Consider the following 27951-nt stretch of genomic DNA (forward strand, 5'->3'; position numbering starts at 1 on the left):
TTAATTACAAACATAGCCCTGTCTGAATTTTCCATCCGCACCCGTATCTCAAAACCTAAACCCCTAATTTCCTTCACAACAATCTACTTCCTAACGGCGCGGAGGACGACAGCGAACATCGGCGGCGGCGTGGCAGCAAAAGCGGCGAGCATCCATTGGTAGCGAAGTCCACGAAGAACAGTGCCGCTGCGAGTTATTATCCTCTGCCAGCCATCGAAGCCGCGCCTTGATTTGGCCGCCTGAAACCGAGGACGTAGACTTAGAGCTACAATAAGATGGAGCATCGAAACCCGACGAGCGGTAACGAGGAGAAAGAAGAGGACGTCGGCTTCGAGGAACTCGGCCTTGACCCCCGTCTGACGCGAGCGATGTCGAAGAAGGGCATCGACAAAGCCACCCCTATTCAGCGCGAAGCCATCCCCTTGATCCTGGTGTGCTACCTTTCTGTTTCGTTTTTTAGGGTTTATCTTTTTGCTGTTTTGGGAAAAAAATGTTAAGAAAATGAGTTAGATTATGGACTACGAAACTGAGGTTGCCCTCCTTACTCTATAGGAAGGGAAGGATGTAGTTGCACGAGCGAAGACGGGGTCTGGCAAGACCTTTGCATATCTTCTTCCCATGCTACAGAAGCTCTTCTCAGAGGGAGGTTCAGAAAAGACTGCACCAAGTGCTTTCGTTCTCGTACCAACACGGGAATTATGTCAGCAGGTTCTCGCCTAAACCATTCACGTTTATATATATTTTTTATCATTCTTAATTGCATAGATGATGAATTACTCTGTCATCAGGTCTATTCGGAGGCATTATCTCTCCTAGAGTTTTGTAGAGTTCAGTTGAAAGTTGTGCAATTGACAGCCAGCATGCCTCTTACAGAAATGGTCCGTCGATTAGATTTAAAAAAAAACTACATATCTGCGCTGATATTGCAATGGAAGCTAGAAACAAGCAATTAGTGATACTACTATATTGTGTGCTTCATTATTTCTATCTTACATACTATTGATATTTTAGTTAGTTTTATTGCAGAAAACTGCTTTGGCCGGTCCGCCTGACATTGTTGTGTCAACTCCAGCTTGTATTTCAACAAGCATTTCAAAAGGTGTCCTTCAGGCATCTTCTATAAAGGATTCACTTTCAATGCTGATTCTCGATGAGGTGTTGATTCTTCTCTTCTCATACTTTGTCCGCTTACCTCTGAATTCTTCTAATCAAACAGAAGCTCAAATGAAATCCTGCATGATAGAAAGACATGGTAGTTGTTTATTATGCAAATTGTAATTGTAAAGAATAAGTTCTCCTGATGTTTTCTAACTTGAACCACCGGCTTTGTTATTCATCTCTTTGCATTTCTAGTGGATGCAGTAGTTGCAAAGTGGTATTGTCTAACTCATCCTTATTTCTAGGCTGATCTCCTTCTCTCATATGGTTATGAAGATGACCTGAAATCACTCGTTTCTAATGTCCCACGGCGTTGTCAGTGCCTTCTGATGTCTGCCACTTCAAGGTGTAATCTCCTCTCTTAATTTCCATGTCTAAGGTTTGTCACTTTCATGTGGCTTAGATAACTCTTCATGTTCACTTTTATCTTTTGTGGTTCTGTATGTTTGTTTTAACTTACCCTGTTTATGAAGCTAAATTTGTTTGTATGTTATAAAAAGGAAATCAGATTGTGCATGAGAAACATGGACATGGTTGAAAGAAGGCCTTTTTTTTTGTTCAGTTTGACGTACTCTGGATGAGAATGTTTCTGTTGGATATAGTAGATGTTCTTTTCGGAAAATTAGACGATTGGTTTAGTATCACAATCCAACTGTTGTTGCTCATTCAAATCTTCTAGTAATTGTTGTGTCAAGTGATATGCATGTGTGAAGAAGATACTGAAGGACATTTTTTTTATACTCGGGATGTCATATTAATCTTGTCGTTATTATGCTTGTGGCATCATATTATTGTTATTTTTCTGGATTCTGGAACAATATCTTGTCCGATAGCTCTTTTTTTTTTCTTCTTTAGTATTTTAAAATTCTGTACTACTGCTCTTGTGCTGACTAAATCCATTTCAGTGCTGATGTTGATAAATTGAAGAAACTAGTGCTGCACAATCCTGTAATCTTGACACTATCAGATATTACCCACTCAAAGGAGGAAATTATCCCAAAGAATGTCCAGCAATTTTTGGTAAGGATTTTTTTATATGATTGTTGGGTGAAGAGTGTTATGATTTGGCCTTACCATTTAAGCATGTTCCAGTGTGAAATCTATCTGTTCCTTGAGGGTACTTATTCCTCTTTATCTATTTTTGCTCAAACTCTATATTGGGTTCTGGCCCATAAAGGATGCTCTGTTTTCTTTTCTAATACTTGTTTAATATTTCATTACCACTTAACTAGATGCTAATTTACCTGGTTGCATAGTTGCAATTGACATTATAATGCCTTTCTGATTTTTTATCTCATTTTTCAGATTTCATGTAGTTCTCAAGATAAGCTACTCAATCTCCTGGCTCTATTAAAACTGGAGCTTGTACAGAAAAAAGTGTTAATATTTGTCAACTCAATCGACATGGGCTTCAGAATTAGATTGTTTCTTGAGCAGGTATATATTCATGAACATGTAGTCGCTGCTACGCCTGATTGTAATTCTAAAGGCCGTCTATTGATAGTATTTCATGTTATTAATGTCAGATGCAATGCCAACGGTTTCAGTTAACATCGGAAATAACATTCATCATTTCTCCTAATTTATAGTTCTGGTTTTGTTTTTTTTTAATAAAATACTATCCAACAAATTATAAGATACATTTATTTACTGTGTTTTCCCCCAAAGATTACAGTTTATTTGAAACTGTAGGCACATTAAATCCAAAAGAGATTGATGGCAGCCATTTAATGTCTATTATGTTGACCATTAGAATACCTATAATTAAATCCCTTTCCTAGACTGCCCCGTTTCCAGGACTTTAGTATATTATGTGACTATCTACTTGCCACTAACTATTCGATATTTGGTGGTATGATTTGGTTAAATGGATACCTCATTCACAGCTAAAGAATAGTTAGACACTATTGCGATTGGGTTATGGCTTTCTCGAGAGTGATAGGAGATCCTACACCTTCTCTGCCTTACATCCTCTATTGGATGTCTTTTACTCATACGTCACCAAGCTATTTTTTTAACATTATTCTTTCCCTTGTTGAGGTCAGGATATCAGTGTGCGTGCTCAACATTGTTCTGTTCTATTGTTACAGTTTGGCATACGATCTGCTGTTTTAAATGCTGAATTACCACAAAACTCACGTCTCCATATCCTTGAGGTTTGTAATTTTCCAATTTCCTTTCCCTTTATTCCTATTATTACAATTTTCTCTTTTGTCCTAATTTTCCTTCATATTCTAATTATTTTATTTCTCAAATACTTGATTAATTGATTTAGATTTGTGGGTATGATATATACCTGATATTTATTTTCTGTTGTTGGTTATCAGGAATTCAATGCAGGAGTATTTGATTATTTAGTAGCAGCAGATGACAGCCAGACAAAGGAGAAGGAACCAAAGGACAGGGAAAATAAAATGTCATCAAAGAAATCAAAAAAACAAGTAAGGCACAAAGTAGATGGAGAGTATGGAGTTGTAAGAGGAATTGACTTCAAGAATGTATTTACGGTATGTTGATGGCTGCAAATGTTACCATACTCATGTACTTTCTTCCACATTCTTGGGCATCTCAGTTATTTTCTCCATACAAGATTAGCATGTGTTACCACATATTCCAAATGCATACTTCTGAAGGATTAGTGGACTTGCCTTATTTTCACGACGTTGTCAAACTCTAAATTTTCATGTAGCAATTGTTTTCCTTGACAACAACAATCTAGCCTTATCCCACTTGGTGGGGTCGGCTAATTGTTTTCCTTGACACAAACAAAAAATTTGCACAATATTGAACCTTATTTTCATGACCTTGTTAAACTTGTGAGATGGAATTCTGTAATTGATCAGATGTAAGCATGGAACGTACAGAAGGATGGCCAAATTAACTATTTAACCTTGTAGGCCTCTTTGGACTTGCCTTGATAAGATTCTCCATGCAGTGACCTAGTATCTATCCAGATTAATGATTTTTTTTTTGTGGAATAAAAACTTTTACTCTTCTTTTCGGAATCAAGTGAATTTGAGATTTTTTTATACATCTAACAAGCTATGTTATGCCTCACTACAGGTAATCAATTTTGACATGCCAGAAAGCTCTGCTGGATACATTCACAGGATTGGACGAACAGGAAGAGCATTTAACACTGGTGTATCTGTCTCCCTTGTAAGCATTTCATTCTATCAGATTTAAATACTGCAATAAGTTCTGAAATGACCGCAGAAATGTTCTTTTACTTGTCGCAAGAAATGGGAATCTGGAATTTAGGCTACTTTTTTTTTTAATGATCCTTGATACTTACTGAAGGATTAATACTTCTGAAAGGCGAATAATCATAAATGATGTTATTTTCTATTCTATCTTTTTGCACTAGCAGGTATCCCCAGGAGAGGATGCAATTCTTGAGGAAATTAAAAGCGTGATGGGTGATGATAACCAACAACAATCTGATTCCATTATTCCTTTCCCTTTACTTACGAAGAATGCTGTGGAATCTTTACGCTACAGAGCTGAGGTATTTTTGAGCAAAGCCTTTAGGTTTCTAAAACAATGCAACGGATCTGTATCTTTTGTATGGATAGTGCGAACGCCTATGATTTCCACAACATAAGTTTTGAGGTGTATCATTTTTTTAAAATTAGAACAGCAAGGGTGTTGCTTGTGGCCTGTACTCGAGGCGCCTAGACTTTATGTTTGACAGTAAAATTTTAGGGTTTAATTTGATGAAAATACTAAAATTTATTGATACATTTTTTATTGTTACTGCATATGAATTGCTTTCATGCTCCTTCTCAGGATGTTGCCAAGATTGTCACGAAACTTGCAGTCAGAGAATCACGTGCTCAAGAACTTAGGAATGAAATTCTTAACTCTGAAAAGTGAGTATGACATTAGTTCTACTTATTTTCAATCTTTTCCTTAAGCGGATGCCTAGAATATAAGTGTGATGCTGCACTTAAAGCAGATGAAACTATAGACTGGTTCAGACACTTTAAATATTAGAGTGATGTTGCCCTGATAGCAAATGAACTCCACAGTGCTCGATCTCTCTCTCTAAATTGGTATTTTTCACCCTTTTATGATGGTTGGTGGTCTTCCAGCTTATGTCTTTGTCTTTGTCATCCAGGTTGAAGGCTCATTTTGAACATAATCCAAAAGATTTGGGTAAAGATCAAAGATTTATAGTTCTTTGTATTTTAAGTTTATATTATTAGCAATTTAACTTCTGTATTTTATATGAGTAGATCTTTTAAAGCATGACAAGTTACTGAGCAAGAAGGCTCCTCCATCTCATCTACGTGAGGTTCCTGAGTATCTTATTGATCGGACAACCAAGGAAGCTAGCAGCCTCCTAAAACTGTCCATGGCTGCCATGGGAATAAAAACCTCAAAGAAACGGCCCAAATTGAAAGGGGGATTAGGTTCAAGCAGAGATCCCCTCAAAACCTTCTCAATTGAGGTAACTTCTGCTTGATAATATTAAAATATTGCTTGCCAAGAACACTGCTTTTGAAGGCCAAAAAAGTGTGCTTCTTTCCCTTAAATTGCAATGATTTCTTTTTGAAGCTGTCAATGACATAATTTTACATCTAGTGCGCCACTATTTTATGTCCTAAACATTTCTTCTCTTCAATAGATTTTTTTGTTTCTTCAGATCTTCACCTCTTTTATCATCTTGGAATTTGAATTTGTTGCTTTCAAATATATGAAGAGGCACCTTTGAAACTATTGTTGGCTTGTATATAAATGTCTATTTTTTTATCATAATATTTTGTTCTGATGCTCAAAGTGATGGTTTTATGGTTATTGGATGTAAAAATAATTTGATTTATTTATTTTATTTTAGCGAGGGAGAAAGAGGTTTCACAAAGGTAAGAATGGTAAGACAAAAGAGGAAGGAGCTTCTAATCGCCGGAAGAAGGCTAAACATGAAGCATGAGTTCCCCCATCAGATCTTGGAATCCATCTTCGGCAAAACTTTTATTCAATTTTGTAATGTTAATGACAGCAGAGAAATTAGATCATAGATTTCATGTGATTTGTTGAGCCATCATTGATTATAATCTAGCTCATTCAAGGTGGACTTTGTCTGTAGATCCACTCTGCTTGGTGTCGAATTTCTTCAAGCTTTCTCTCAAATGCTGCCGTGCTATTTTTGAACACTATTACTTTGTTTATTCTTAATCCCCCAGCCCGAACGTAGTAACTCAACCCTTCTCTTTTGGCGTCAGCGAAGGTGCAAATTTGGGTACACGTCAGTAGTTCTTATTTAATTATAATGGCCATCTGCTTCACGCCGATGTTCGGGCCCCGCATTTGGACGTTTGTCTCTTATCCTTCATTATCGTCCGTCCACATTTATTGCTGTCCTATTATTTTATTTTCATTTATCAAACGTCAAACTCAGTGCTCGATTGTGGTCAACGCTACAGCTAAGTACAGCGTGCAGTCCACCATATTTTATTTCCGCATTAACTTATTTAAATCTTAATAAACGCATTAACTTAAATATAATAGTAAAGATAAAAGTCTACTCATCGGACAACTGCGAGATAATTTCAAACATGTGATCTAGAGAAAAAGGAACAGAAGTCAGACAGTAGCCAATTATTCTGTAAAAAATTGCATCACACCATTAAATGCCCACCAAAAAAACCAATGAGGAAGTACGATTTCGCTCAACGGTCGACGTCGAAGGTGGGGATGGGTAAGGAGGGAATACGTGGATCATTTTTTCCTTGATTTCTTTATAGATATTCTTCTTTATTTTATTTTATTTTATTTTTTAATTAACACGAAGGGCAACAAGTCCACCCGCTCTTGTTGTCCACCTACTATGTGGACCAATAACCTCAAATCTCAACTCACAATCTTCTCCTTGTTGCACAATGGGTCCTGCATACGGCGACAACTTATTCAGCGAATAGAAGAAATGGTAAGAAGCGGGTGTCGGGTGCCAGAAAGAAGAAGAAGAAAAAGCGAAATCCAAAATTGGATACAATCACGAGGAGAAAGCGAGCGGTATCAGCCGTTGGATGTAAGGCTGCCTTTGACTCGAATCTTAGTCGTCCTCTTTATAAAACATTCTATCTTCCTCGCCCGCCACGCTCTCTTCTTCCGTCTCTCTCGTGGTGCTCGTTTGTTAGAGATTCGTCGATCTGCCAGCGCTCGATGGCCGTCGATCTGATGAGATATTCCAAGATGGACAACCAGATCGCCATCCAGGAGGCAGCCACCGCCGGCATCCGCTCCATGGAGCATCTGATCCGGCAGCTTTCGCTCCGGCAGCAGCAGCAGCAACCGCTCGACTGCCACGAGATCGCTGATCACGCCGTCTCCAAATTCAAAAAGGTCATCTCCATCCTCAACCGCACCGGCCACGCTCGCTTCCGCCGAGGCCCCACCGCGCCGCCGCAACCTCCTCTGCCGGAGCCGTCTCCACCCACGGCCACGTCGAAGACGATTGCTCTCGCTCCGATCCCGCTCCGCGTCAAGCCCCCAAACCACCCGCTCTCGCTCCTGCCTCCGCCGCAGTCGTTGACGCTAGACTTCACGAAGCCGGTCACCGCCTCAGCTAGGGAGTGCTTCAGCATGTCGACACCGATGCCGTCCGCCACAGGTGACGGCAGCGTGTCGAACTGCACGCTCGAGCCGTCCTCCCTCCTTCGCCCTCTCTCTGCTGCATCGGCTGGGAAGCCGCCTCTCTCATCCGGGAATAAGCGGAAGTGCCACGAGCACGACCAGACCCATTCGGAGTACGTAGCTGAAAAATACGCTGTTCCCGGTGCTGGTTGCCACTGCTCCAAGCGAAGGTGAATAGAGCCATCTTGAAATCCAATCCTGTGACAATTTATACATCCCTAACGAATTAATACTCGATTAAGCAGGAAACTGCGTGTTAAACACACCATCCGCGTGCCGGCGGCTGGTTCGAAGGCGGCGGATATCCCGGCCGACGAGTACTCGTGGCGCAAATACGGGCAGAAGCCCATCAAGGGATCCCCATATCCAAGGTAACGCCTTTCTCAGCTCCGCTCCATCTAATCCCGATCAAACTGGCACGGATCGATCTTACTCTCTTCAAACCGCAGGGGTTACTTCAAGTGCAGCACTCTGCGCGGCTGCCCTGCGAGGAAGCAAGTCGAGCGTGCGCCGGATGACCCCTCGATGTTCATCGTCACGTACGAAGGAGAGCACCGTCACACTCCCTCCGCCTGCATCGCGATCGCCGGAGCCTCCGCAACATGACGCCGTCTCAGTGCAGGCCTCGGCCGTCTTCCCGATCCCCTTTCCCATGTTGTTCGATTTGTTGTTCTCTTCCACTGCCTTTCGACGAGGAGAGGTTTTGTTTTTTGTAAAATATTTTTCTGGTTGAAGAAAAAAACAGAAAAATTTGACCAAGCGGCGGGTGCGTATCAAGTGGCAGTCTTTGTCGTGTAGCGGACACGTAATTAATTGGGCGGGATTGAAGAGCGCTTTGAGATCCGCGGAGTGAAGTCTACGTTTTCCTCGTCCATACCCGAAGAAATATAACGGGTCCCACCGGGATCAACTATGGGGGTGTTGCGTATCTCCCACTAAACTGCGGGTCGTGCTTGTAAAGGTACGATACCAGAAGTCAAAAGACGATGAAGATGCCGGGGCCCACTGTCTGGTTGACTGGGGCTCACTGATGATATTTGTTTATTAAATGGCGGTGAAAGTGGGTGGGGTAGCGATGAGGATGGTCGGTTATTAAATCGAATTAATCAACACCGAAATTTAAAAATTCATTCATTTTTTTTTTAAAAATATTGATTAATTTGGTAATATTTCAGTTTTAGTGTCTTAATTGGATTAAATCAATTAAATCAAATGAAACATTTTTATCAATCGATTATTAGATTTTAAAAATCTAAAAGAATTTTAACAATTATAAATGATTCGATTTGTTTAATTTTTATTAAAAAATTCTGTCGATCTCATTAATTTAAAATTTTTTTGATTTATTTAATTTAGAGTTAAACAATTGGATCAATTCGATTATTAGTCAATTGCTCCCTTAGGCACCTGAAACATTTTCTGATGTTGCATAAGCATTTTCTAATGTTGCATTATTTGGTAAAGTGATATTATTTTCTTATTGTAATGAAATAATTGAATCGTATATTATTTTTTATGATTTTAATATTTATTACATATTTTTTATTCGGTTTCAATGCTTTTATCAAAACCTATATTTTAATTTTTATTAAAGGATCTATCCATTTATTAAAATGACTTTTCACCATATTTAAATTCTATTTTCTTTCTTAACATATCTAAATTATATAAATGGACAGGCGCCTTACGTTCTAACCCCAAAAGAATTGTTAAGAAAAATCTGTCTCTTTTAAAATATTTATCTAATGTGAGTTTTTGCTAAACTGAAAGAAAAAGAGGCAAATTTATAGGAAGACATAAAAAAAAGCGTAATTTAGACATTTGGAATGTGAAGATCACAAAGTGGAAAAACCTAAGAATTTTGATTTTCCAATTCATTAAAGCTCATTGTGGCATAAGCAAATTGTATTTGAAATAATATAAAAATAATTATAGATTATAAACTTATAAATAAAATTAGTTAAATCCTTTACAGAAATAAAAGACATGATAAAATAAATTAGCTCAAAATAAGTGATTATTGAACTTGGTAAGATTTTTAGTACAAAATACTTCGTCCTTTTGATTTATTGATATTCCTTGTACTTCTTTTTTTACAGCTTTTAAATGAATATAATTATCTATTGTTTTAAGTCTAGTTATTTTACGATATTTAAATTTATTTAATAAAATAATCAAATTAAATTGAATCGAATCTAAAATGAATCAAAATTTTAAAATAATTATTAGGTTTGACTTAATTTTTTTTATTGAGTTTAAGTTTGATTTAAATTTGAACTTGATTCATTTAAGATATTATCTAACTTTTAATTTAAAATTTAAAATTTTTATATATTTTAAACTTATATGATTAATTATTAAATTTGATAATATAAATTTATTTATTTATTTAATTTAGTATATTAATAAAAATTTTATTAATGAATATAATTCATAAATATTGTTTATGAATATTATTCATGAACATTATTTACGAAGGTTGTTCATCGAATATTATTTATAAATATTATCAAGCTGAATATATATATATATAAATTTATTTATTTAATTTAATAAATTATTTAAATTTATTTATTTAATTATATATATATATATATTAAATAAATATAAATAAATTTTTATTAAATCAAATATTAAATTTATTCACAAATGCATCATGATTCATTTATCACCCTTCTTTGCAAACAACTTTCTGTTTTTTCGAACCCGCTACGAAATGGCGTATTCATGAGGACAACTTTCTGTTTCTTCGAAGCCGTTCCATACGAACGACTTTCTGTTATTTGTCGGTTTACCAGCTGTAGCCTTTCGTCTCCAATTCCGTGTTTTACTTGTAACACCGAAATGCCATGTCTAGAACATGGATATAAACTCCTCGTCACAATGACATAGACACGATATAAGTACATGACGGTAGTGGCATTCTTGTGAATAGGAATAAGGGCGAGGAGAATCATCGGAAGAAGGGTCCATTTCTCCGAAGACTAGGAGTAGTTTTGAACAGATAAAATGGATCTCGTCTTCGCTGCGCCGTCTTAATAAAAAAATCTCAGCTGTGAAGCGAGTTCGACACCGCGTCAGCAGAGAGGACGACGGAGATGGGGGAAACGAAGACAGTGCACGCCCCGATCGTCACTTACGCTTCCATGATCTCGCTCCTCACGCTATGCCCTCCCTTCGTCATCCTGCTGTAAGATCTCTACGTTCTTCATTTTCCCTCCCCTCTCTTTCTCTCCGATTCGTTTCGGTGATTGCAAATTCTCAGACTATTAACTGTGAAACTAGGCGTTCTTTTCAGCATACCATATGCTCATTGTTTTGGTTTATCTATTTCGTCTCCAACCAAGAAGTTTAATTCCTTATCAAGCTCATGCTTCAGTTCTTTGGAGGTATCTATAGTTATTAGCTTCTTGTTAATTAGGAAAGGAGTTAGCTAAATGTCTCACCTCATGCCCATCTGGATCCTTCTTAATGTTTTCTTAGTGGGCAACTTGTATAAATTCATTGTACTCAGATGCCAAAGTTTCTCAAACAGCACGCGTTTTTGTTCGATCCATTAATGGATAACCATCTTTTTTTCCTTGTACAATTATCCTCTTCTTTATTTATATCTTTAGGCTATTTTCTTAATAATAAGTCGAGGATCTTATTACTTTCTGGATGCAATGATCACATTGCTCATGTCACTGTTCTTTGACGCAGATGGTATACAATGGTTCATGCTGATGGCTCAGTCCTGCAAACCTTTGAATATTTTAGGAAACATGGACTGCAGGGTCTCAAAAATATCTGGCCTGCACCTTCCCTCATTGCTTGGAAGATAATTGCTTATTTTGGTGCTTTTGAAGCTATACTCCAGCTTGCACTTCCTGGGAAGAGGGTTGAAGGTCCAATCTCTCCTAATGGAAATATACCTGTCTACAAGGTTTGTGTTAATTAACATCGAGACTGACATAACACCTCAAAAATGCTGTTCACATCCCTTTTGTTTAAAGAATATTTATAAAATTAAAGCAATGCTCGATCTTATAAATACTTCCTGTTCCATTCGGTGGAGCCCCCTATTTATGTGCATTACTGTTAGTATAAAATAATGATCCTCTGAAAGGTTATATATATGACCTTTTAAATTATGTACTGAAGTGGGTATTCTGCACTCTATTGCTTGAAAATTATTTGGAGCCATTTATGATCATTGTGTGCACCTGAGTTTTTAAAAGAAAATTTCATCAGTCCGAACCTTATTTAATATAAGCTCCCCTCCTGCTAAGCACTCATAGGGTAGATTGGCTGTCCTCATATATTAAGAGTGGAGTTCCGGGACTCTCACTTTCATATGCAGCTGCTGGTCTAGGTCTAGCTCCTTAAGTTAGTTGAGAGTCTTGAATCGGGTCTTTCCTTTGAGTCTGAGTATGGGATTCAGACTTGAGTGAAAGGGAGGTAAACGGACTCATAGCCCAAAAACACGGCCGTTCACTGAGAACGTGGGGATATTATATATATGTATATTGGATTAGAGTATTGGGTAGTTAGAAAATGACATGTCCAAAAAGTTGTTATAGTATAGATGAGTGCTAAGATGGATATGAGTCTACCCTATATGAGCAACTAGGTGTAATTCTAATAGATTGTAGAATGAGAGAAAATATGTTGTGGTCTTATGGTCCAAAAGGAACTCTAGTTAATGTAATTAAAAAGTGATTTAAGAGATCCAATGATGCTGATAATATAACTTCACATAGATTCCAATCATGGAATAAGATTCATGCACTTTGGTCTCAAAATAGTTAGGACTTACATGACTTGGTGGTGATACTAATGATGATGAAGAGTATTCATGACCTTGAATTACGTCTGTTGTTTGTTAGGTATCCAGAAATGTATAGTCTGATAAACGATTTGGTCACTGTCTTTCCAGACCACATATCATTGTATAAGTTTTTAATTTCTTTCTGCAGTTCTTGTTAATTTATCCACTTGTGAGTATTCGTAAAAAATAGATAGCTAGGAGATTGGAAATTACATTTACATCAATGTCAGATTGATTTTGTTAGCAGATAAGGAATTTTCAATTTCAACCTATGGAAAAATAGATAAGATGCTGTAGTATAAGGATCATGTAGTAAAAGGACGCCCCTTACAGAATTTCTCAATGCATATACTTCAGTCTAGCAGCTTAGAGATCCCAAGGTCTATTTTACCTTCTCTTTCCATGCATGTAAGGAGACTATACATTTTGAACAATATGAAGTCATTGTTAACATAATTTATTTCTTTCTTTTGATTGCAGGCAAATGGCTTACTAGCTTATGCTGTAACATTAGTAACTTACATTGGCCTTTGGTGGTGAGTGTTTTGAAAATATATAGTGCTAAATCTGTATGATTTACTAAGTACCTGATTTTCTTCACATCTCTATGTTCTTTTCTCCAATTTTTTTTTTTGTTTTCAGTCTTCAACTGGAAATTTATCTTGTCCAATTTCTGTTTTTGGAAAATACAAGCTATAGAGATTGGTTTGATTGCTATTTGTTGTAATTTTTGAAGGTAATGGCAGTCTTATTTTATATACTGGCATATCACTTGATTGGCTACAATTATGCCACTTTTTCCAAATTTAATAGCACATGGTAAAGTGCTATCTTGTGATCAAGGTTTACAAAGCATATACAAGGGCATAAAGTTATGCAGACAAAGACTGCATAAACTCTCAAGTATTTGGATTAATTAGAGTTGAAGATGTAACGGGTGGAGGGAAAAAGGAAATCTTTGTTAATGTAATTAAAATGATTTTATAGATTTGAATATTGCCAATGATATAACTTTCATAGAGCTTAATGGAGGGTTAAGATCAATACAGACTATCCTAAATAAGTGGAACTAATATGACTTAACGATGATGATGATGATGATGATGATGATGATGATGATGATGAGTTGCATATGCAACATATGCAATGTGGTGAAACACCACATACATATTTGGTTGTGATTACATGTTTCAGTAAGTTGCCACATCTCTACCTAGAAAATTGAGAGTATTAATGATAAATCGCCATGATGATTACCATTGTTATTACTAAATTTGTTGGTCTCCTATGTTTAATTTATACCTCAAGGATGTAATTAAATGCTTTAATTTCATAATTTTTCATATTGTTGTGCATACGGAGGATTTTTATATCTGCAGGGAGTTAGATGAGTGATTTATAGACACCTAGTTGCATCTCTTATTTTCCCCTACATGTATGCACATTTTTTGATGTCGGACTTGGCAATTCATGTGTATTTATCTTTATTTTAACATACTTGCTAACTTTTAACTATGACCAGTGTTTCTTGAATTGTCTTTGAAGGTTTGGAATCTTCAACCCTGCCGTCGTGTATGATCACCTGGGTGAAATTTATTCAGCACTTGTTATGGGAAGCTTAGTGTTCTGCATTTTGTTATACTTGAAAGTGAGCTTCTGTAAATTTCAATCTAGCTTTTCCTATGGTTATCACTATCCTTCATTCCTAATTTGAGATGATTGTTTTTCTCCAAAGGGTCATTTGGCACCATCTTCTTCTGATTCTGGTTCATCAGGGAACTTCATAATTGATTTTTATTGGGTGAGCTTTCTTAACCATAGACATCATTTGCAGAGTTGCTGTGTCATTGTTTTTTTCTTGATTGATTGTACATAAAATAATCAGATAAATGTATCTGATTGATAATTTTAGATACTATGGAGTATGCAAGGGCCTCACAAATAGTTCACAAAAACAATTGAACATATTACAATGGATTTGTTGATTTATCTTTTTAATCACTGTTACCTAATCATGGCAGGTTATGTGCTGATGCTTAAACTTTTATTAGCTATTTTTGATAGTGAAGGATTTTGGCTGTTACTAGTGCACAGATGTATCACTATTTTTATGTATTACAATTATGTTTGCATAGGTGCACTCTATTCTTGCATTTCCATTCTCTGTGCTAATGGCTACATGAGACTTCTCCTGTCTGCATATAGATTAAACTATAATTGTGTATGTTAAAGTTTGCTTTGTAGAATATGTAGCAGTCTTACTTTCTCCTGGTTGTTTCTTTAACCAATTGATTCCCTTTTGCTTCTTAACTATGCATGTTTATCCTCAACAAACATTAAAAGGTGTGCCTATTTGCTAAAGTTAAATGCCTTAAATTGAATGTAGCCTCATTCATTTTCTTTTTTAGCATAGAAAGTAATATATGCTCTTGATCACAGACTTAAATAGGAAAATTACTCTGCAATATGTTTTGCTGAATAGTTAAGACTCAATTATTAGCCAATACCAGGGAGCAGAACTACCCAAGACTAGTAGTTAATGGCCCTGGATATTTCCATGGGAAATTGTGCTATAACATTTTCTGGTGTTGGGGGTTTTAGTCTTAAAAGGAGTACCAAGAGATCAAATTGCTCTGGGAAATGCATTTCCGTAAAATTTTTGACTTAAATATTTATGCTTGGTAATGAATAAACCTTATTTGTGACTTCATTAGTATTTTATTTTCAAATGTTTCATTGCCTACGTTGTATGTGTTTGTTCAATGTTGCCATATATTTACCGTCATGGGAAAAAAATTCTTTCAGGTCCTTGGTCTCACTGCCCAGCATAATGCTCATATATACGTACTTCTGTTGCAACAATAGAATTATTTTTACTATGATGATGGGATCTTATATATTATCACATACATGTAACAATTCTTAAAAATGGCTTATAATACAATGTCTTTGATTTCATCAACCACATGCTAGCTCTCATTACAAGGAATACCCAATGAATTGGGCTGTCACAAATCAATTTGAACTTGGCGCATTGGAATACTTTCCTTCCTGGTCTCTATTTAAGCTTTTCAAGCTAGTTCTGCAGTTCCATGAACTTGTCAATCTCTAAAGCTCTATTCATGTTAAGTTGCATCTTGGCAGAATTGAAATTCTCCTCTTTTTATCAGTAAAGTTGGATTTCTGGCTATAAAATGAACACTTGCCTCACACTGCTTGTTCAATTTTCTTGCATGGAGAAGTATATTCACTGATATGAGGTCCTGGCAGAGGAAACCTTAGGTGGAATAGGTTATTCTTTGCTTTTAAATAATTGTCATTAAAACCACATGAGGATCTTACCTCTTGTTGATATTGTTGGACTTCCTTTTGCTCAACCATATGGTTTGTGCCTTCTTTATGCTGGTTTGTGCCTTTCTTTATGCTAGTTTGTTTCTAGCTATGTGTCGTTATTTTGGCAAGTTGTATCTCATGTATTAATATCCTTCTATATTGAACAAATGATTTACTTGGCAATGCTTTTCAGCCTAATTTTTTTCCTTTCAATATAGCTGCAATTTATACAGTTTCTGGACAATTTATTTTTCTTGTGCAGGGAATGGAACTCTATCCTCGTATCGGTAAAAACTTTGACATCAAGGTTTTTACAAACTGCCGATTTGGTATGATGTCCTGGGCTGTTCTTGCCGTCACATATTGCATCAAACAGGTCAATTTTATCTTTACATCTGTTCTTTGAGCTCTTGATAAATATAGCATATGAGGAAAGCACTAATATGTCAAACAGCATCTGGAGCAACATTAAGGAAATTAAATTTGAGGTAGAAGATGCTGACTTTACAGATGTCTGTATCCCTGGTTTTAAGCTGGGTGATAGTGAGAAATATTTCTAATTTTCCTTTTGTTTAAATTGCAAATCCTTTGGATGTCAGCCTACACTTTTTTTTTTAACTGCTATCTGTTCCTGTAGGTATTACTTAGGGTTAAAAGGTCAATTGATCTTAGTTTTGCCCCATCAATGCCTCAGCTTCACCTCCAACATGTTAAAAGAACTTTTAGTGGCTTACAAGAGAGTTACAATTACCTGAATCTTTCCAAATGCAGTGTTTAAGTTGCTTTTTTAGTCAGGCGATGCTCTCATGCGAACCATGCTCCATATGCCTGTAGTAACCAATAAAGAAGAAATGATCATGTGAGGAGTAGGTATTTATTGCCATCGACTTGTTATCTCAAGTGATTAGGCACCTGGAGGTAATGCCTTGTGTCAAATGATGGATTCCCTATGTAGACCTTAAAAAACATGAGAAAGACAAAAATGACTGAAGGTTGTACAGTTGAGGAATTATTTGAAGCAAAACATGTAGATTTTTCTAGTTAATTCACTTGTGATGCTGATATCTGGATCAAAAGACAAGATGAAAAGGATAAACACACATGCAAGGAAACATCTAACATATTCTCTACCAACAATGAACTCAGCACGCTAGATCATTGTTTATCAGTGGTTTGTTCAATTTAGTTGTTTTTCATTCTCAAATAAATTTTTACCTGCAGTATGAAATGAATGGCGGAGTATCTGATTCTATGCTGGTGAATACTGTGTTGATGCTTGTCTATATCACTAAATTCTTCTGGTGGGAAGCTGGGTACTGGTGCACTATGGATATTGCACACGATAGGGGTTGGTATAGAATTCAATAATTCGTTATGTTCAACTTTTTTAGTTTCTATAATACGTTTGATGTATGCTTGTGCATAGTGATTGATAATTAGGATCAGGCTAGATACCTATCTTTTAGCTTTCAATTTATAACCTATTATTGACCAATAAACGTACCATATGAACTTACTCTTCTTACCTCATTCTGATAAAAAAATATTTCTAATTAAACATCAGCAACATTTTTCTAATAATTACAATCTAATCTCTACAGTTCTTTTAGTTTTAGAGTTTGAAACGTAAATCATTTTAAGCTTTTGATGCAAGTTTAACTGTCTTGCACTTTGCTATCAGCTGGATTCTATATCTGTTGGGGATGCTTGGTATGGGTTCCCTCAATCTATACTTCTCCAGGGATGTACCTTGTTAACCATCCTGTTCATCTTGGTACCCAGGTATATTTTATATATTCAAATTTCTCCCATGAATGATCTTGTTAAATGCAAATCTTATTCCTCTTTTATAACTTTCTTTTGCCAGCAATTATGCAACATTTTTGTAGCATCTTAATGTTTGATTATCTCTGCAGCTTGCAGTTCTCATACTTATATCTGGACTTCTTTGCATCTATGTTAACTATGACTGCGACAGGCAAAGGCAAGTCTTTCGCAGAACCAACGGGAAGTGTTTGATTTGGGGGAAAGCTCCATCAAAGGTTTCAGTCTGTTTACACACCATATTCTCTTATGTAAATTTTTGTTTGATTTCTAAATATGCTTTTTGAAGCTTTGAACATATTGATTCCAACAGATAGTTGCTTCCTATAAGACTGAGCAAGGGGAGACGAAAACTAGTCTTCTCCTGACTTCTGGATGGTCAGTCCTTATATAGGCAACATGTAAAATAAGATGATTTGAAATTGTATTTTCCATATAACTTCATCTTTTATATCAACGATGATCAAACTCTTTGCTTATGAAAGTTTAAGTTGGTTGCAAAGTAAACTTTGAATGCAATTATTAATTATTAGATTATGGGCAGGTGGGGTGTATCTCGTCACTTTCACTATGTGCCTGAGATATTAGCTGCATTCTTCTGGAGTGTACCAGCACTTTTTAACCATGCAAGTGTTTGTTGGATATATTTTATTGTCTAGTAGCATTCTTTGCCTATGGGTTTGATCTGACTTTTTATTCTACTACTGCAGTTCCTACCTTACTTCTATGTGATATTTCTCACTATTCTGCTCTTGGATCGAGCGAAAAGGGATGATGATCGATGTTCAACCAAGTAAGCTTTAAAAATATTCTTTGATGTTGTTTCCATTTTCTTTTTTTCATCTAGTGCATGATAAAAATATGATGAGTAGATTAATGAAGTTAACATATTAAACAATTGTACACATTATTGATCAGCCGATTTATTGGAAGGTTTGTATTTTACTATTTTACATGTTATTGTAGAACAGAAAATTTCTCTTTTGATTGCTACTTTGTAAAAAGTGAGAGTTTAATGAACTGGGACTTCAGGGATTTGGGTCTTATTAGAAATGAAGTTGTTCTGGTACTGGATGGATACCATCAATAGAGCCATGGACAATTACATCCTGTTATTATGGGCTAGATGATAACATCAATATACATCATATGGATATTCAATTTTTTGAGATAGCAATTTATTGAAATGATTGCAATTTTTTCATCTTTTTCTCTACAAGTATTCTAGTGTAGAATTTCACATCCACCTATTGTTGGAACGTAATATGGTTTCTTTATGATAAAGACTTGCTGTGGTTTCATGTATTGCAAAGCTTTATGCCATTTTTCCCTTGTGAACTTTGTTGACCCTGTCAGTGAGTTTTACCCTGCTTACCCTGAAATTCCTACTTCCGTCCGTCTGTCTTTCCTACTTCCGTCCGTCTGTCTGTCTTTGAATACGGTTAAACATTTCTGAATCCTGATAGATGAGCTTACATGTGTTTCTTATTTTTATTCTTGACCTGTTGTAAATGTTGATACAATGTTTGACTTGTGACAGGTACGGAAAGTACTGGAAGATGTACTGCAACAAGGTGCGTTACAGGGTCGTACCTGGGATCTATTAAGTATTTCTGCTCGGTTAAGATTCACATGCTAAGTCAGTTAAAAAAGATGGTATCCTTGGATTCAAATTCATGCAACATAGTGTGCTGTGCTCATTGAGTCATCCCTTTACTATGTAGCATAATGAAATGTAGCCTCGACAATCTGAGTTTAAAATTGGGGTTGGGTAGGGGTGGATAATGGAAATAGACGTTCTGTTGGATTCCTTATCCGTTTATGCAGTCTAATTAGCTTTGTACTTTTTTTTTTTATCGTGGCTAGGGGAGCAACAATTCGGTTAAACCGAATAAACCGATCGAACCGACCGAATTAAAAAATTCGGTTAGGTTATTTCAGAAATTCGGTTATTTTTAAAATCGGTTAATTCGGTTCGGTTTCGGTTTTAAAATTTATTATTCGGTTAAACCGAATAAACCGAATTATTGAAATTTTAAAAAATAATTTATAAATTTTAAATAACTAAATTTATAAATCCCTAATTAATTAATAAAATTTTTATAATATTTAAAAAAAAATCGGTTAATTCGGTTAAAAACCGAATTAATCGATAAAATATCGGTTCGGTTTATTCGGTTTTTATTGGAAAATTCGGTCGGTTCGGTTGGTTTGAAAAAAATCGGTTTATTCGATTTTCGGTTTATTCGGTTCGGTTCGGTTTTAACCGAATGCTCAGCCCTGATCGTGGCTGATGTAGAGAGACATTGGATTGGTTTTTGAAAACTTTGCGTTGCCAGCAGTTTATGATGGTTGAATGTTAATTATGCTGAGAACCAACCCTTCAGACACATTTCCTATAATCCTATGCTTGTTTGAGGTGCTTGAATGGCCTCCAAGCTGTCAGCAAGTGATTTTCTATGCAAATTACACTTCAATAACTTGTTTGAGACCTTTCTTACTGATTGCCCACATTTAATTAATCAACTTGCCTAATTAAATTATGCATGGTGGCTTGTGATATAGGCATTTCTTTGTTTCCCCTAATAAAACAACAGCATATGTATAATATATATGCTACATGTTTTGTGTAAGTATAATCCTCTTTCGGAATGATATATCATTTCGGAGAGGTAGAAAATGAAAGAAATTCTTACATTGAATTAGGGCTTCTCTGGAGGGCAAATCAGCAAGCATGTTAGCACTTTTGGAACCGTAGAATAATGAGATACTCTTGAGGGCTTCTATTTTATCCATTACACCTTTGGATTGTTTGCTTGTTTCATTCAAGATTTAATCAATGGCGTGACGCACTTAACTTTTTTAATGTCAAATAAACATTTAATTAAGCCAACAAAGAATAACCGTGTGCATCCCATTCTTTGGACGATTATCAGCGAGTTGCACTGCCAATATATCCAACCTAGCTAACTCCGAACAGAGCGCATGCTATTGTCCTTGGATGGCCTAAGAATAATCTCAACGGATTGAGCTCCGGCCCAAGCATCACCCTGTTTAGTTCACTCCCGTGCTCTTCTCTGTTTAGACAAACAAGAGTCAACCTGCGCAGATGCTTAATTAATTACACGTTAATTCTCTGCTCCCATCTTTTCCTAATTTTTCAATAGAAATCTTAAGTTCCTATGTAGGTTTAACATGGTCAGCTAAAGGAGGCACAAGATGAACAGAGGAAGTGGACTCACAACGAAGCCGCTTCGATGTCCTAAAACTCTGTGTCTCTTCCAAAGTCCCACTGTTCGAGAACGTCTTCAGGCTTTTTGGAAAGACCTCAGTCATCGTGGTTCATCCTCATCCCTCATCTTCAAATATTGCTACTTTGAACACAACCTAAACATTGAAACTTCGAGATTGAAGCCTTGAAGGTTTAACCCATGTTCGTATAATATATATGCATATATTTGTGTGTCTATATATGAACAGTATATTTAATTAATTTATTATTATTTCTGAATGCTAATACATATCACATTGGTTTCACGTTGATTGGTATATATATAATTGAACGAACAGTTAATTAGTTCTTATATATCTAAAATAATTAGGCATAGTAAATTAGAAATGTCATCCAATGTAATTAATTAGAAATAATATGACATTTATCTTTTAAATTGACCGATAATATATAGATAAAATAAACATTTTTGTGTGTACTAATTATTTTTAATAGTTAGAAGCGTACTGTTATAGACCTGATCCTGCTTTATTATAATTCAATGAATAATTTTAAAATATTAATAATATAATCTAAACTAATATATTTAAATAGTAGTAGTAATTTAATTTGTAAATCTTTCCTTAACTATAAGTCTATAACGATAACTAAAACACATATTTCATGAACTAATTAAGGTACCGTTTGTGCACCTTCGATCGGTTACACACAACGAAATCGAATTCGGTCGCTAATATTAGCGATCGAAATCGAATTCGGTCGTTAAAATTAGCGATCGAAATCAGATTCGATCGCTAATTTTAGCGACCGAAATCGCATTCGGTCGCTAATTTTAGCGACTGAAATAAAATTCGGTCGCTAATATTAGCGACTGAAATAAAATTCGGTCGCTAATTAGCGACCGAATACGATTTCGGTCGCTAAATCAGTTTACGATGAATTTTTTAACAATTTTTTTTTCGGTCGTTAATCGGATTTAGCGACCGATTAGCGACCGAATTTTCGGTCGCTAATTATTATTTTTTTTTGTAGTGAACGGTAAAAGGCATGACAGTTAATTCATGCATCCAGAGTTTGATTCTTATATTAAGAGTTGCTCAAGCTATTTAATTTATTCGGTGGGCGAATCAAGATTAATTGCACACGAAGTTCAAATACCTAGATTATTAAAAAAAAATAAGACTATATAACATTCACATAATTCTTTTGGCACTTAGCCAAAGAACTTATTGCATAAATTAGGTTAGTAGAATTTTTAATGTCAAAAGTTTAACTTTGTATAATAATATTTCAAAAAGAATAGTTTAAATTTATCACTATCGTCTCAATCAATAATTTCACATTGATAAAAAAACGCTTATTATTTATTAATATAGGCACCAATTTATTGATAATTAAGTACTTAATTAGCTTCATAAGGCTAAGATATAGCATTCGTTCTTAAGTAGCATACACAGATATCTGATACATGAAGCCTTTTGGTCCATCGCGAGGAAACAGACTTCAATTAAAAAGGGGATATTATCCACTTAATTGGCCCTTCTCAAGATCACTGCAATGACAAACCATGGAACTCGATCTCGCCTGTGCATTCCGCAGCTGTTGCAAATAAACCCAGTACTCCATCAATTCCTGGGGAAAAAAAGGATCGAGCGTGGCCACGGATCGAACGAGAACCCAATTACATCCATTGCAGCAGCTAGAAATAGCAAAAACCATGCCCTGGCCATGACGCAGAGAAGCATATATCTATCTATATAGCCTGGTGCTGGCCACCAGTACTTGAAAAGCGTTCCTTGCTAATTTTTTCAGTCATCTCCATGGATGCACCAGCAGAGGAGCATGGTGGCGCAGCGGCGCATGATGTAGATCCTCGCCCGCTGCTCCTTCACCAGCGCGGCACACCGCCGGCTGAGACCTCTCCTCCCCTTCTTCCTTGCGTCCGCCATGGTAAATGAGGCTAAGGACGAGGCTCAAGCTTAATCTCCAAGGTTTTAGTCTCCAAGGTTTTATATACACAAAAAAATGCATGCATGGAGGTTGCTTTCACTCCATGGAATTAATTAAATTAGAAAGAAAAAAAAAAGGAGCACGATTTGACTTGAGTCAGAAATTAAATACGTACAGAAGGAGGCAGGGGACCTGAACTTGGTGCAGCTGTGATGCATCAAAGTATGGAGCCAGAGAGGAAGAGAACATGGCAAGAAGATTAAAGTAATCCTCGCCTTGTTCTCAAAGTGAGAGAAGAAGTGGGAAGGCTGCTTAAAATGCGGAAGAATGCCGATGCAAGACGAAGCAACTTGATACGTGAAAGGGACAGCTTGCCGGTTGTTGACTCGGATTTCGGTGGCAAATTTTGGCGGTATATCCCATGCAAATAATTAACTATACGTGGTTTTGGCATTAATTGCTTCTGAAACCATTCGTCGATCGATTACTTCAACTGCATTCTTATGCTTCAGGGTGGGTTCGCGTAAGTGTGCAAAAATGAACAGCAGAATGGTTTTTTTTTGTCCTTTTTTCAGTAATCTTCTTTTGGAATTTTGTTGAATGCTTAAGTTTGATTTGCATATAGAGATAAGACCTAAAATTTCATGCATATGCATAGAGGTCGATGTATTAGAATCAGGCAGACAACCGTGTATATAAATATAAGCATTTCACAATGTGCAGCTAGCTGTATTTGAGAGCTTAATTAATGAAGGAGATAGCAAGATACATTCTATAAATATCCACGAAAGCCTTTCATATGACCCAAAGGTGCGTGGCAGAGATATGGTTCACATATTTTGGGATCACGTAAGCAGAGGATCTAATATGATCTAGTTGGATTTGATCTGCCACCTGTAGATTGTGATTCTGATTCTTTAGATTGGATATCTACAGCTCATCCATTATCAACACATGTCTGTCAAAGGATCGGTCGTTGGAGACAGCCCCATCTTTCAAAGATTTGAGTGGAAGTGGCTGCGAGATTGAGATGTTCCTCAGAGGGGAGAGGCTTCATTTCTAGTCCCTGAAAACTCGATCTTCAGTGCTTCTCTCAATCTCATTTCTTAATCGCCTTTAAGGTAGAAACTAATTATTGCATAGAATTAGTTGATGATTCCAAGAAAGATTTTGTGGATTTTAAGTAGTTTTAAGTTGAGGAAACTTCACTTTGCACCCTCATAGTATCAAAATTATTACTTTGTTGTCTGATTCAATTTTTCTTTATTTCAGCCTTATAGGAAAGTATTACTTTGTTGTCTGATTAATATAATATTGTTTATTATTTTGTTTTAAATTACAGATTCATATATATATATATATATAAAGAAAAACTTTTATGGGAAAAATTAATTATTTTCCTCTTATTTGGTTGTGATAAAAATAAAATAAAATAACATAAAATGTAATGTGTGTTTCTTTCCTGCCTGCTTGCCCGTGACCATCCATGACATGAGTATTCGGTTAAAATCGAACCGAATAAATCGAAAACCGAATAAATCGATTTTTTTTGAACCAACCGAATTTCCCAATAAAAATCGAACAAACTGAACAGATATTTTATCGGTTAATTCGGTTTTTGACCGAATTAACCGATTTTTTTAAATATTACAAAATTTTATTAATAAATTAGAGATTTATATATTTATTTACTTAAAATTTATAAATTATTTTTTTAATTTAATTAATTCGGTTTATTCGGTTTAACCGAATAAGAAAATTTAAAACTGAAACCGAACCGAATTAACCGATTTTTTAAAAAAAATAACCGAACTTCCGAAATAATCGAACCGAATTAAAAATTCGATTCGATTTGATCGGTTTATTCGGTTTAACCGAATTTTTGCTCACTCCTAATGGCGAGGCGACACCTCCTCAATCCCTGCTTGCTAGCAACCGTTCATGGCAACCACTGATTGTGTCCTTCCGTGACGATGCCCTCTGCTCCTCAACTACGTACCCAGATTATCTGCTCACAGTCAAACTCGACTCCTCCATGATGCAAGGGCCTAGGCTGGACGGCGCATGGTGAAGGGGAGGTGGAGGCTGACCAGCAAGAGAACAGCATGGGCATTTAATTTTCTTCACAATGCTCTCACTTTTATTGATGAACATGAAATTTTCATCACCCTCTTTAGCCCATCTAATGCCAGGCTTTGTTGCCAAAGTTGATCGCTCCCCGACACCAAAGAATCCAATTCTACAAGAAATTATCTTCCTTCATGAAATAATACGTCCTTGAGAAGCATCCATCCATGTCTATTTACCTATCAGAGAGCATGCTAATTCAACGTACGCACGCTCAAAGAACAAGATTGGAACTGGAAATCCGTAAACAAAGTGACGACCTCAAACTATGCACAATATAAATTGGTGTTCATTAATTACAACACTGGAACTTTAATTTCAAAGCAGAAACAAAATTTTACATTCATACTTCTCTGTTTTTACAACAGCAAGGTGAATTCCTAAAGTTTCGACCCTTATTTACTCTAAGTTTACCATGATGCACAGTTTATATATCTTCTCGTCTTTCCGGCCGATACACCATCAGAAGTCATGATCCGTCATTATATATGCTTGGGATCTGAAACTCTTTATTCCTGCAAAAAGATGGAATACATAACAAGATAGTTTTCCCATTTTCTACGGTGTTAATCGAGTTTTGTTTAAGTCAACGCTACCTTCTTCCCAATCTTTCTCGCGCAGAATCGGGTCGACCAAACCGGGGTCCTTCATCAAATCCTTCACATACTATCTCCCCATTTGCATATCTGAAGCATATCACTCCCATTTCTTGATCCTCAAAAACCTGATCACAGATGACATTAACTTGAGCAAAAATATAATTCTGTCGCTTGTTTTCTCAAATCCAAGGCTTTTTCCAAAAAGAAAATATCATACGTACCTTTATACCTCTCGGTAATTTGTTAATCGAAACTGATGCGGCAGGAATGACTTTGATGTTATGGCACAAGCAAGCTCTCCTGCTCTTCTCAGTTGGGATTCTTGGAATGATGATGCCACTGTTAGACAATGTGATTGCCATGGTGATCATTCCTCTTCAATTCTATCAGGAGAAGTCAAGGAGGAAAAGACGACCTTTGGCTTTATATTAGCTAGCAAACTGTTGGCTCTTCATGACCCATATTAGTTTTCTGTTTCTAATTCGATTAATTAAGTGATCACCAAGTCACGCTTTGGTTACTCGATTGACAAATTCCTCTTGTTTAATGTGAAGATAAGATTATTAGTTGCAAGGTCAATTCCACTTCCATTATTTTATTATCCTTTTCCTGTTGCATTCGTACCATCCAACTGTTCATACACCAAAGACCAATTATTTCAGGGTTAGTTTTTTGAATGGATAATTCATCAGTTTTCATAATAGAATTGAAGGTAATTTAAGAATGTTGAAGCTGATTAGGTTGGAGGAAAACTTGTAAAGCGAAAACAAACAGATGCAATTCTATAAATTTTTATTTTTATTTTCTTCTGGTATTGAGAAAACACCAACACCCTTGAACATTATTGTTTGAGATATTGAAAAGTAAAGAATTGGTGATGTAAAAGATCTTAACCAAAATTAAATCATTCAATTTCTAAGACTTCGTTTGGTTGCAAAAAGTTTTTAGAAGTTCTTTTATTTCTGAAAAAGTAAAATTTAAAAATTTAAGGAAATTAAATTGATGCAATTTGTCTGAGAAATTCATAGGCTGATTTATAAGAAAATCATCCATAATTGCTCCAACTATAAATTCTTGAGATCATCAATATCCTTGCACAATAAGATTATGCAGAAGCCAATTCTTTCTCTGAGAGAAACTGCTCCTTACTCTCCCAAAACTATCGTTGTATATTAGAACGACAGTAATTGACGGGAAAATGTGGTTAGTAAAGAATAATGCTGCTGCCTGTAACTTATATTTCTAGTAGATTTGATCTTAGATCATATACAAGTAGATGAGGCTTGCGATAATATAGACAATACGAAAGTGACAAACTGACATGGTCTTCAAATAAAAAAAGTTTGCTATCTTCAAGCATTATTTAGACAGCAAAATTTTGGTAAGCATGAGTGGCAACTTTTGAGGAAAAACCTAAGGCCGCGAATGCATATTGAAAAGTAGCATGGCTGTGAAGCAGTTCAGTCAAATGAATACCCTGCCTGTTCTCACCACCAGTATGTCTCTCGGATTGGAAATAATTTTTGATGTCAATTCTTCTTGATGAAACACTGACATGGCTGCAGCCACCATGGCCAGATCCGGATGCAGTAAATTATCGTTTTAAGAGATTAGGATATGTAGCAAAAGGAAGGAAACACGAAAATAAACTAAGGTACAAGCTTAATTCAGTAGTGTCATCAAGGATTTAAGGTAAGGTAATCTTGATTCATGTGTAAAAGTTGCTCCAACAACTTGATCTTAAGCTTGATTGGATCATCCTATTGTTCACTCGTCCTTTTTTCTTGTCTTTCTGACAACTGAGCAGGAGTTAGGGCAGTATTCAGTAAGGTCCAAAGCATGCACACTGTGCAAAATTTGGAATTCTGCGTCGTAGACAGAATGAGTTTTACGGGTCAAGAAAGGAAGGATCTCTAATGTTGTCTTCAAAGATGGAAAGGAGAAGAGCACAGACAAAATAAGGACTGGCCAGAAGGATAAGCATAGTTAATCAGTGGCTGATCTTAATTCCTCTCACATCAATTATGCTTCAGAACTACAGTTTTGCCGATCCTGTTGCAAGATTATCGTTGTATCACGTTTCCATTGCTTTCGCCTTTCAAATCATGCGTGCAATTTGTTGCATAAGTGTGGTTTCATTTATATGATCTTTACTGAATTTCCTTTTTGCTGGTCCAACTCTGTGTGGTTCTTCTTAAGAAGGGTTTTAGTGCTACAAGGGCATCATCACATCACATCACATCATCAATTGATTGCCAAAAATCTTTTATTTTGCTTTTTCA

At 36.1% G+C, this 27951-nt stretch overlaps 5 protein-coding genes across 5 annotated transcripts; 3 read left to right on the forward strand and 2 right to left on the reverse strand.

Moving 5' to 3' along the window:
- Positions 1 to 79: 79 nt before the first annotated feature.
- Positions 80 to 6241, forward strand: LOC141837909 (DEAD-box ATP-dependent RNA helicase 16). Its single transcript, XM_074725276.1, has 15 exons — positions 80 to 431; positions 553 to 708; positions 789 to 878; positions 1027 to 1155; positions 1404 to 1504; positions 2064 to 2178; positions 2464 to 2595; positions 3249 to 3314; positions 3486 to 3665; positions 4222 to 4317; positions 4529 to 4666; positions 4948 to 5030; positions 5279 to 5316; positions 5397 to 5611; positions 5999 to 6241. The coding sequence occupies exons 1-15, from the start codon at positions 276 to 278 to the stop codon at positions 6089 to 6091; spliced, it is 1788 nt and encodes a 595-aa protein (XP_074581377.1). The 5' UTR covers positions 80 to 275; the 3' UTR covers positions 6092 to 6241.
- Positions 6242 to 7267: 1026 nt separating this feature from the next.
- Positions 7268 to 8572, forward strand: LOC141830266 (putative WRKY transcription factor 11). The gene is made up of 3 exons (XM_074717738.1): positions 7268 to 7964; positions 8040 to 8165; positions 8244 to 8572. The coding sequence occupies exons 1-3, from the start codon at positions 7324 to 7326 to the stop codon at positions 8398 to 8400; spliced, it is 924 nt and encodes a 307-aa protein (XP_074573839.1). The 5' UTR covers positions 7268 to 7323; the 3' UTR covers positions 8401 to 8572.
- Positions 8573 to 10825: 2253 nt separating this feature from the next.
- On the forward strand, positions 10826 to 19615 carry LOC141842513 (7-dehydrocholesterol reductase). The gene is made up of 13 exons (XM_074730652.1): positions 10826 to 10984; positions 11497 to 11719; positions 13085 to 13140; positions 14150 to 14252; positions 14340 to 14405; positions 16200 to 16313; positions 17159 to 17285; positions 17619 to 17719; positions 17854 to 17979; positions 18075 to 18139; positions 18306 to 18387; positions 18472 to 18554; positions 19302 to 19615. Exons 1-13 carry the CDS (start codon positions 10893 to 10895, stop codon positions 19366 to 19368), a joined length of 1305 nt encoding a protein of 434 aa, XP_074586753.1. The 5' UTR covers positions 10826 to 10892; the 3' UTR covers positions 19369 to 19615.
- A 3046-nt stretch (positions 19616 to 22661) lies between these two features.
- LOC141827174 (small polypeptide DEVIL 19-like) lies at positions 22662 to 23202 on the reverse strand. Its single transcript, XM_074714446.1, has 2 exons — positions 23119 to 23202; positions 22662 to 22953 (listed from the first exon to the last, which is right to left on the reverse strand). Exons 1-2 carry the CDS (start codon positions 23159 to 23161, stop codon positions 22802 to 22804), a joined length of 195 nt encoding a protein of 64 aa, XP_074570547.1. The 5' UTR covers positions 23162 to 23202; the 3' UTR covers positions 22662 to 22801.
- Positions 23203 to 25332: 2130 nt separating this feature from the next.
- Positions 25333 to 26047, reverse strand: LOC141830690 (uncharacterized). The gene is made up of 3 exons (XM_074718144.1): positions 25891 to 26047; positions 25667 to 25794; positions 25333 to 25585 (listed from the first exon to the last, which is right to left on the reverse strand). The coding sequence occupies exons 1-3, from the start codon at positions 26038 to 26040 to the stop codon at positions 25540 to 25542; spliced, it is 324 nt and encodes a 107-aa protein (XP_074574245.1). The 5' UTR covers positions 26041 to 26047; the 3' UTR covers positions 25333 to 25539.
- Positions 26048 to 27951: the final 1904 nt, after the last annotated feature.

Source organism: Curcuma longa, chromosome 1 (assembly GCF_044706935.1).
Source record: "Curcuma longa cultivar G26 ecotype Majalengka, Jawa Barat chromosome 1, ITB_CL_G26_1.1, whole genome shotgun sequence".
Taxonomy (NCBI): Eukaryota; Viridiplantae; Streptophyta; class Magnoliopsida; order Zingiberales; family Zingiberaceae; genus Curcuma; species Curcuma longa.

Excerpts from the sequence above, each read along its gene's own strand:
- LOC141837909 (XM_074725276.1), top strand. The coding sequence starts at position 276 with ATGGAGCATCGAAACCCGACGAGCGGTAACGAGGAGAAAGAAGAGGAC. Across the intron at positions 879-1,026 it reads GCATGCCTCTTACAGAAATG|AAAACTGCTTTGGCCGGTCC; the intron begins GTCCGTCGATTA and ends GTTTTATTGCAG. Across the intron at positions 1,505-2,063 it reads CTGATGTCTGCCACTTCAAG|TGCTGATGTTGATAAATTGA; the intron begins GTGTAATCTCCT and ends AATCCATTTCAG.
- LOC141830266 (XM_074717738.1), top strand. The coding sequence starts at position 7,324 with ATGGCCGTCGATCTGATGAGATATTCCAAGATGGACAACCAGATCGCC. Across the intron at positions 7,965-8,039 it reads TGCCACTGCTCCAAGCGAAG|GAAACTGCGTGTTAAACACA; the intron begins GTGAATAGAGCC and ends TCGATTAAGCAG. Across the intron at positions 8,166-8,243 it reads AAGGGATCCCCATATCCAAG|GGGTTACTTCAAGTGCAGCA; the intron begins GTAACGCCTTTC and ends TTCAAACCGCAG.
- LOC141842513 (XM_074730652.1), top strand. The coding sequence starts at position 10,893 with ATGGGGGAAACGAAGACAGTGCACGCCCCGATCGTCACTTACGCTTCC. Across the intron at positions 17,720-17,853 it reads CTGTTCATCTTGGTACCCAG|CTTGCAGTTCTCATACTTAT; the intron begins GTATATTTTATA and ends TTATCTCTGCAG. Across the intron at positions 18,388-18,471 it reads TACCAGCACTTTTTAACCAT|TTCCTACCTTACTTCTATGT; the intron begins GCAAGTGTTTGT and ends CTACTACTGCAG.
- LOC141827174 (XM_074714446.1), bottom strand. The coding sequence starts at position 23,161 with ATGCATCACAGCTGCACCAAGTTCAGGTCCCCTGCCTCCTTCT. Across the intron at positions 22,954-23,118 it reads CAGGTCCCCTGCCTCCTTCT|CCTCATTTACCATGGCGGAC; the intron begins GTACGTATTTAA and ends CCTCGTCCTTAG.
- LOC141830690 (XM_074718144.1), bottom strand. The coding sequence starts at position 26,040 with ATGATCACCATGGCAATCACATTGTCTAACAGTGGCATCATCATTCCA. Across the intron at positions 25,795-25,890 it reads AATTACCGAGAGGTATAAAG|GTTTTTGAGGATCAAGAAAT; the intron begins GTACGTATGATA and ends ATCTGTGATCAG. Across the intron at positions 25,586-25,666 it reads CGAGAAAGATTGGGAAGAAG|GAATAAAGAGTTTCAGATCC; the intron begins GTAGCGTTGACT and ends ATCTTTTTGCAG.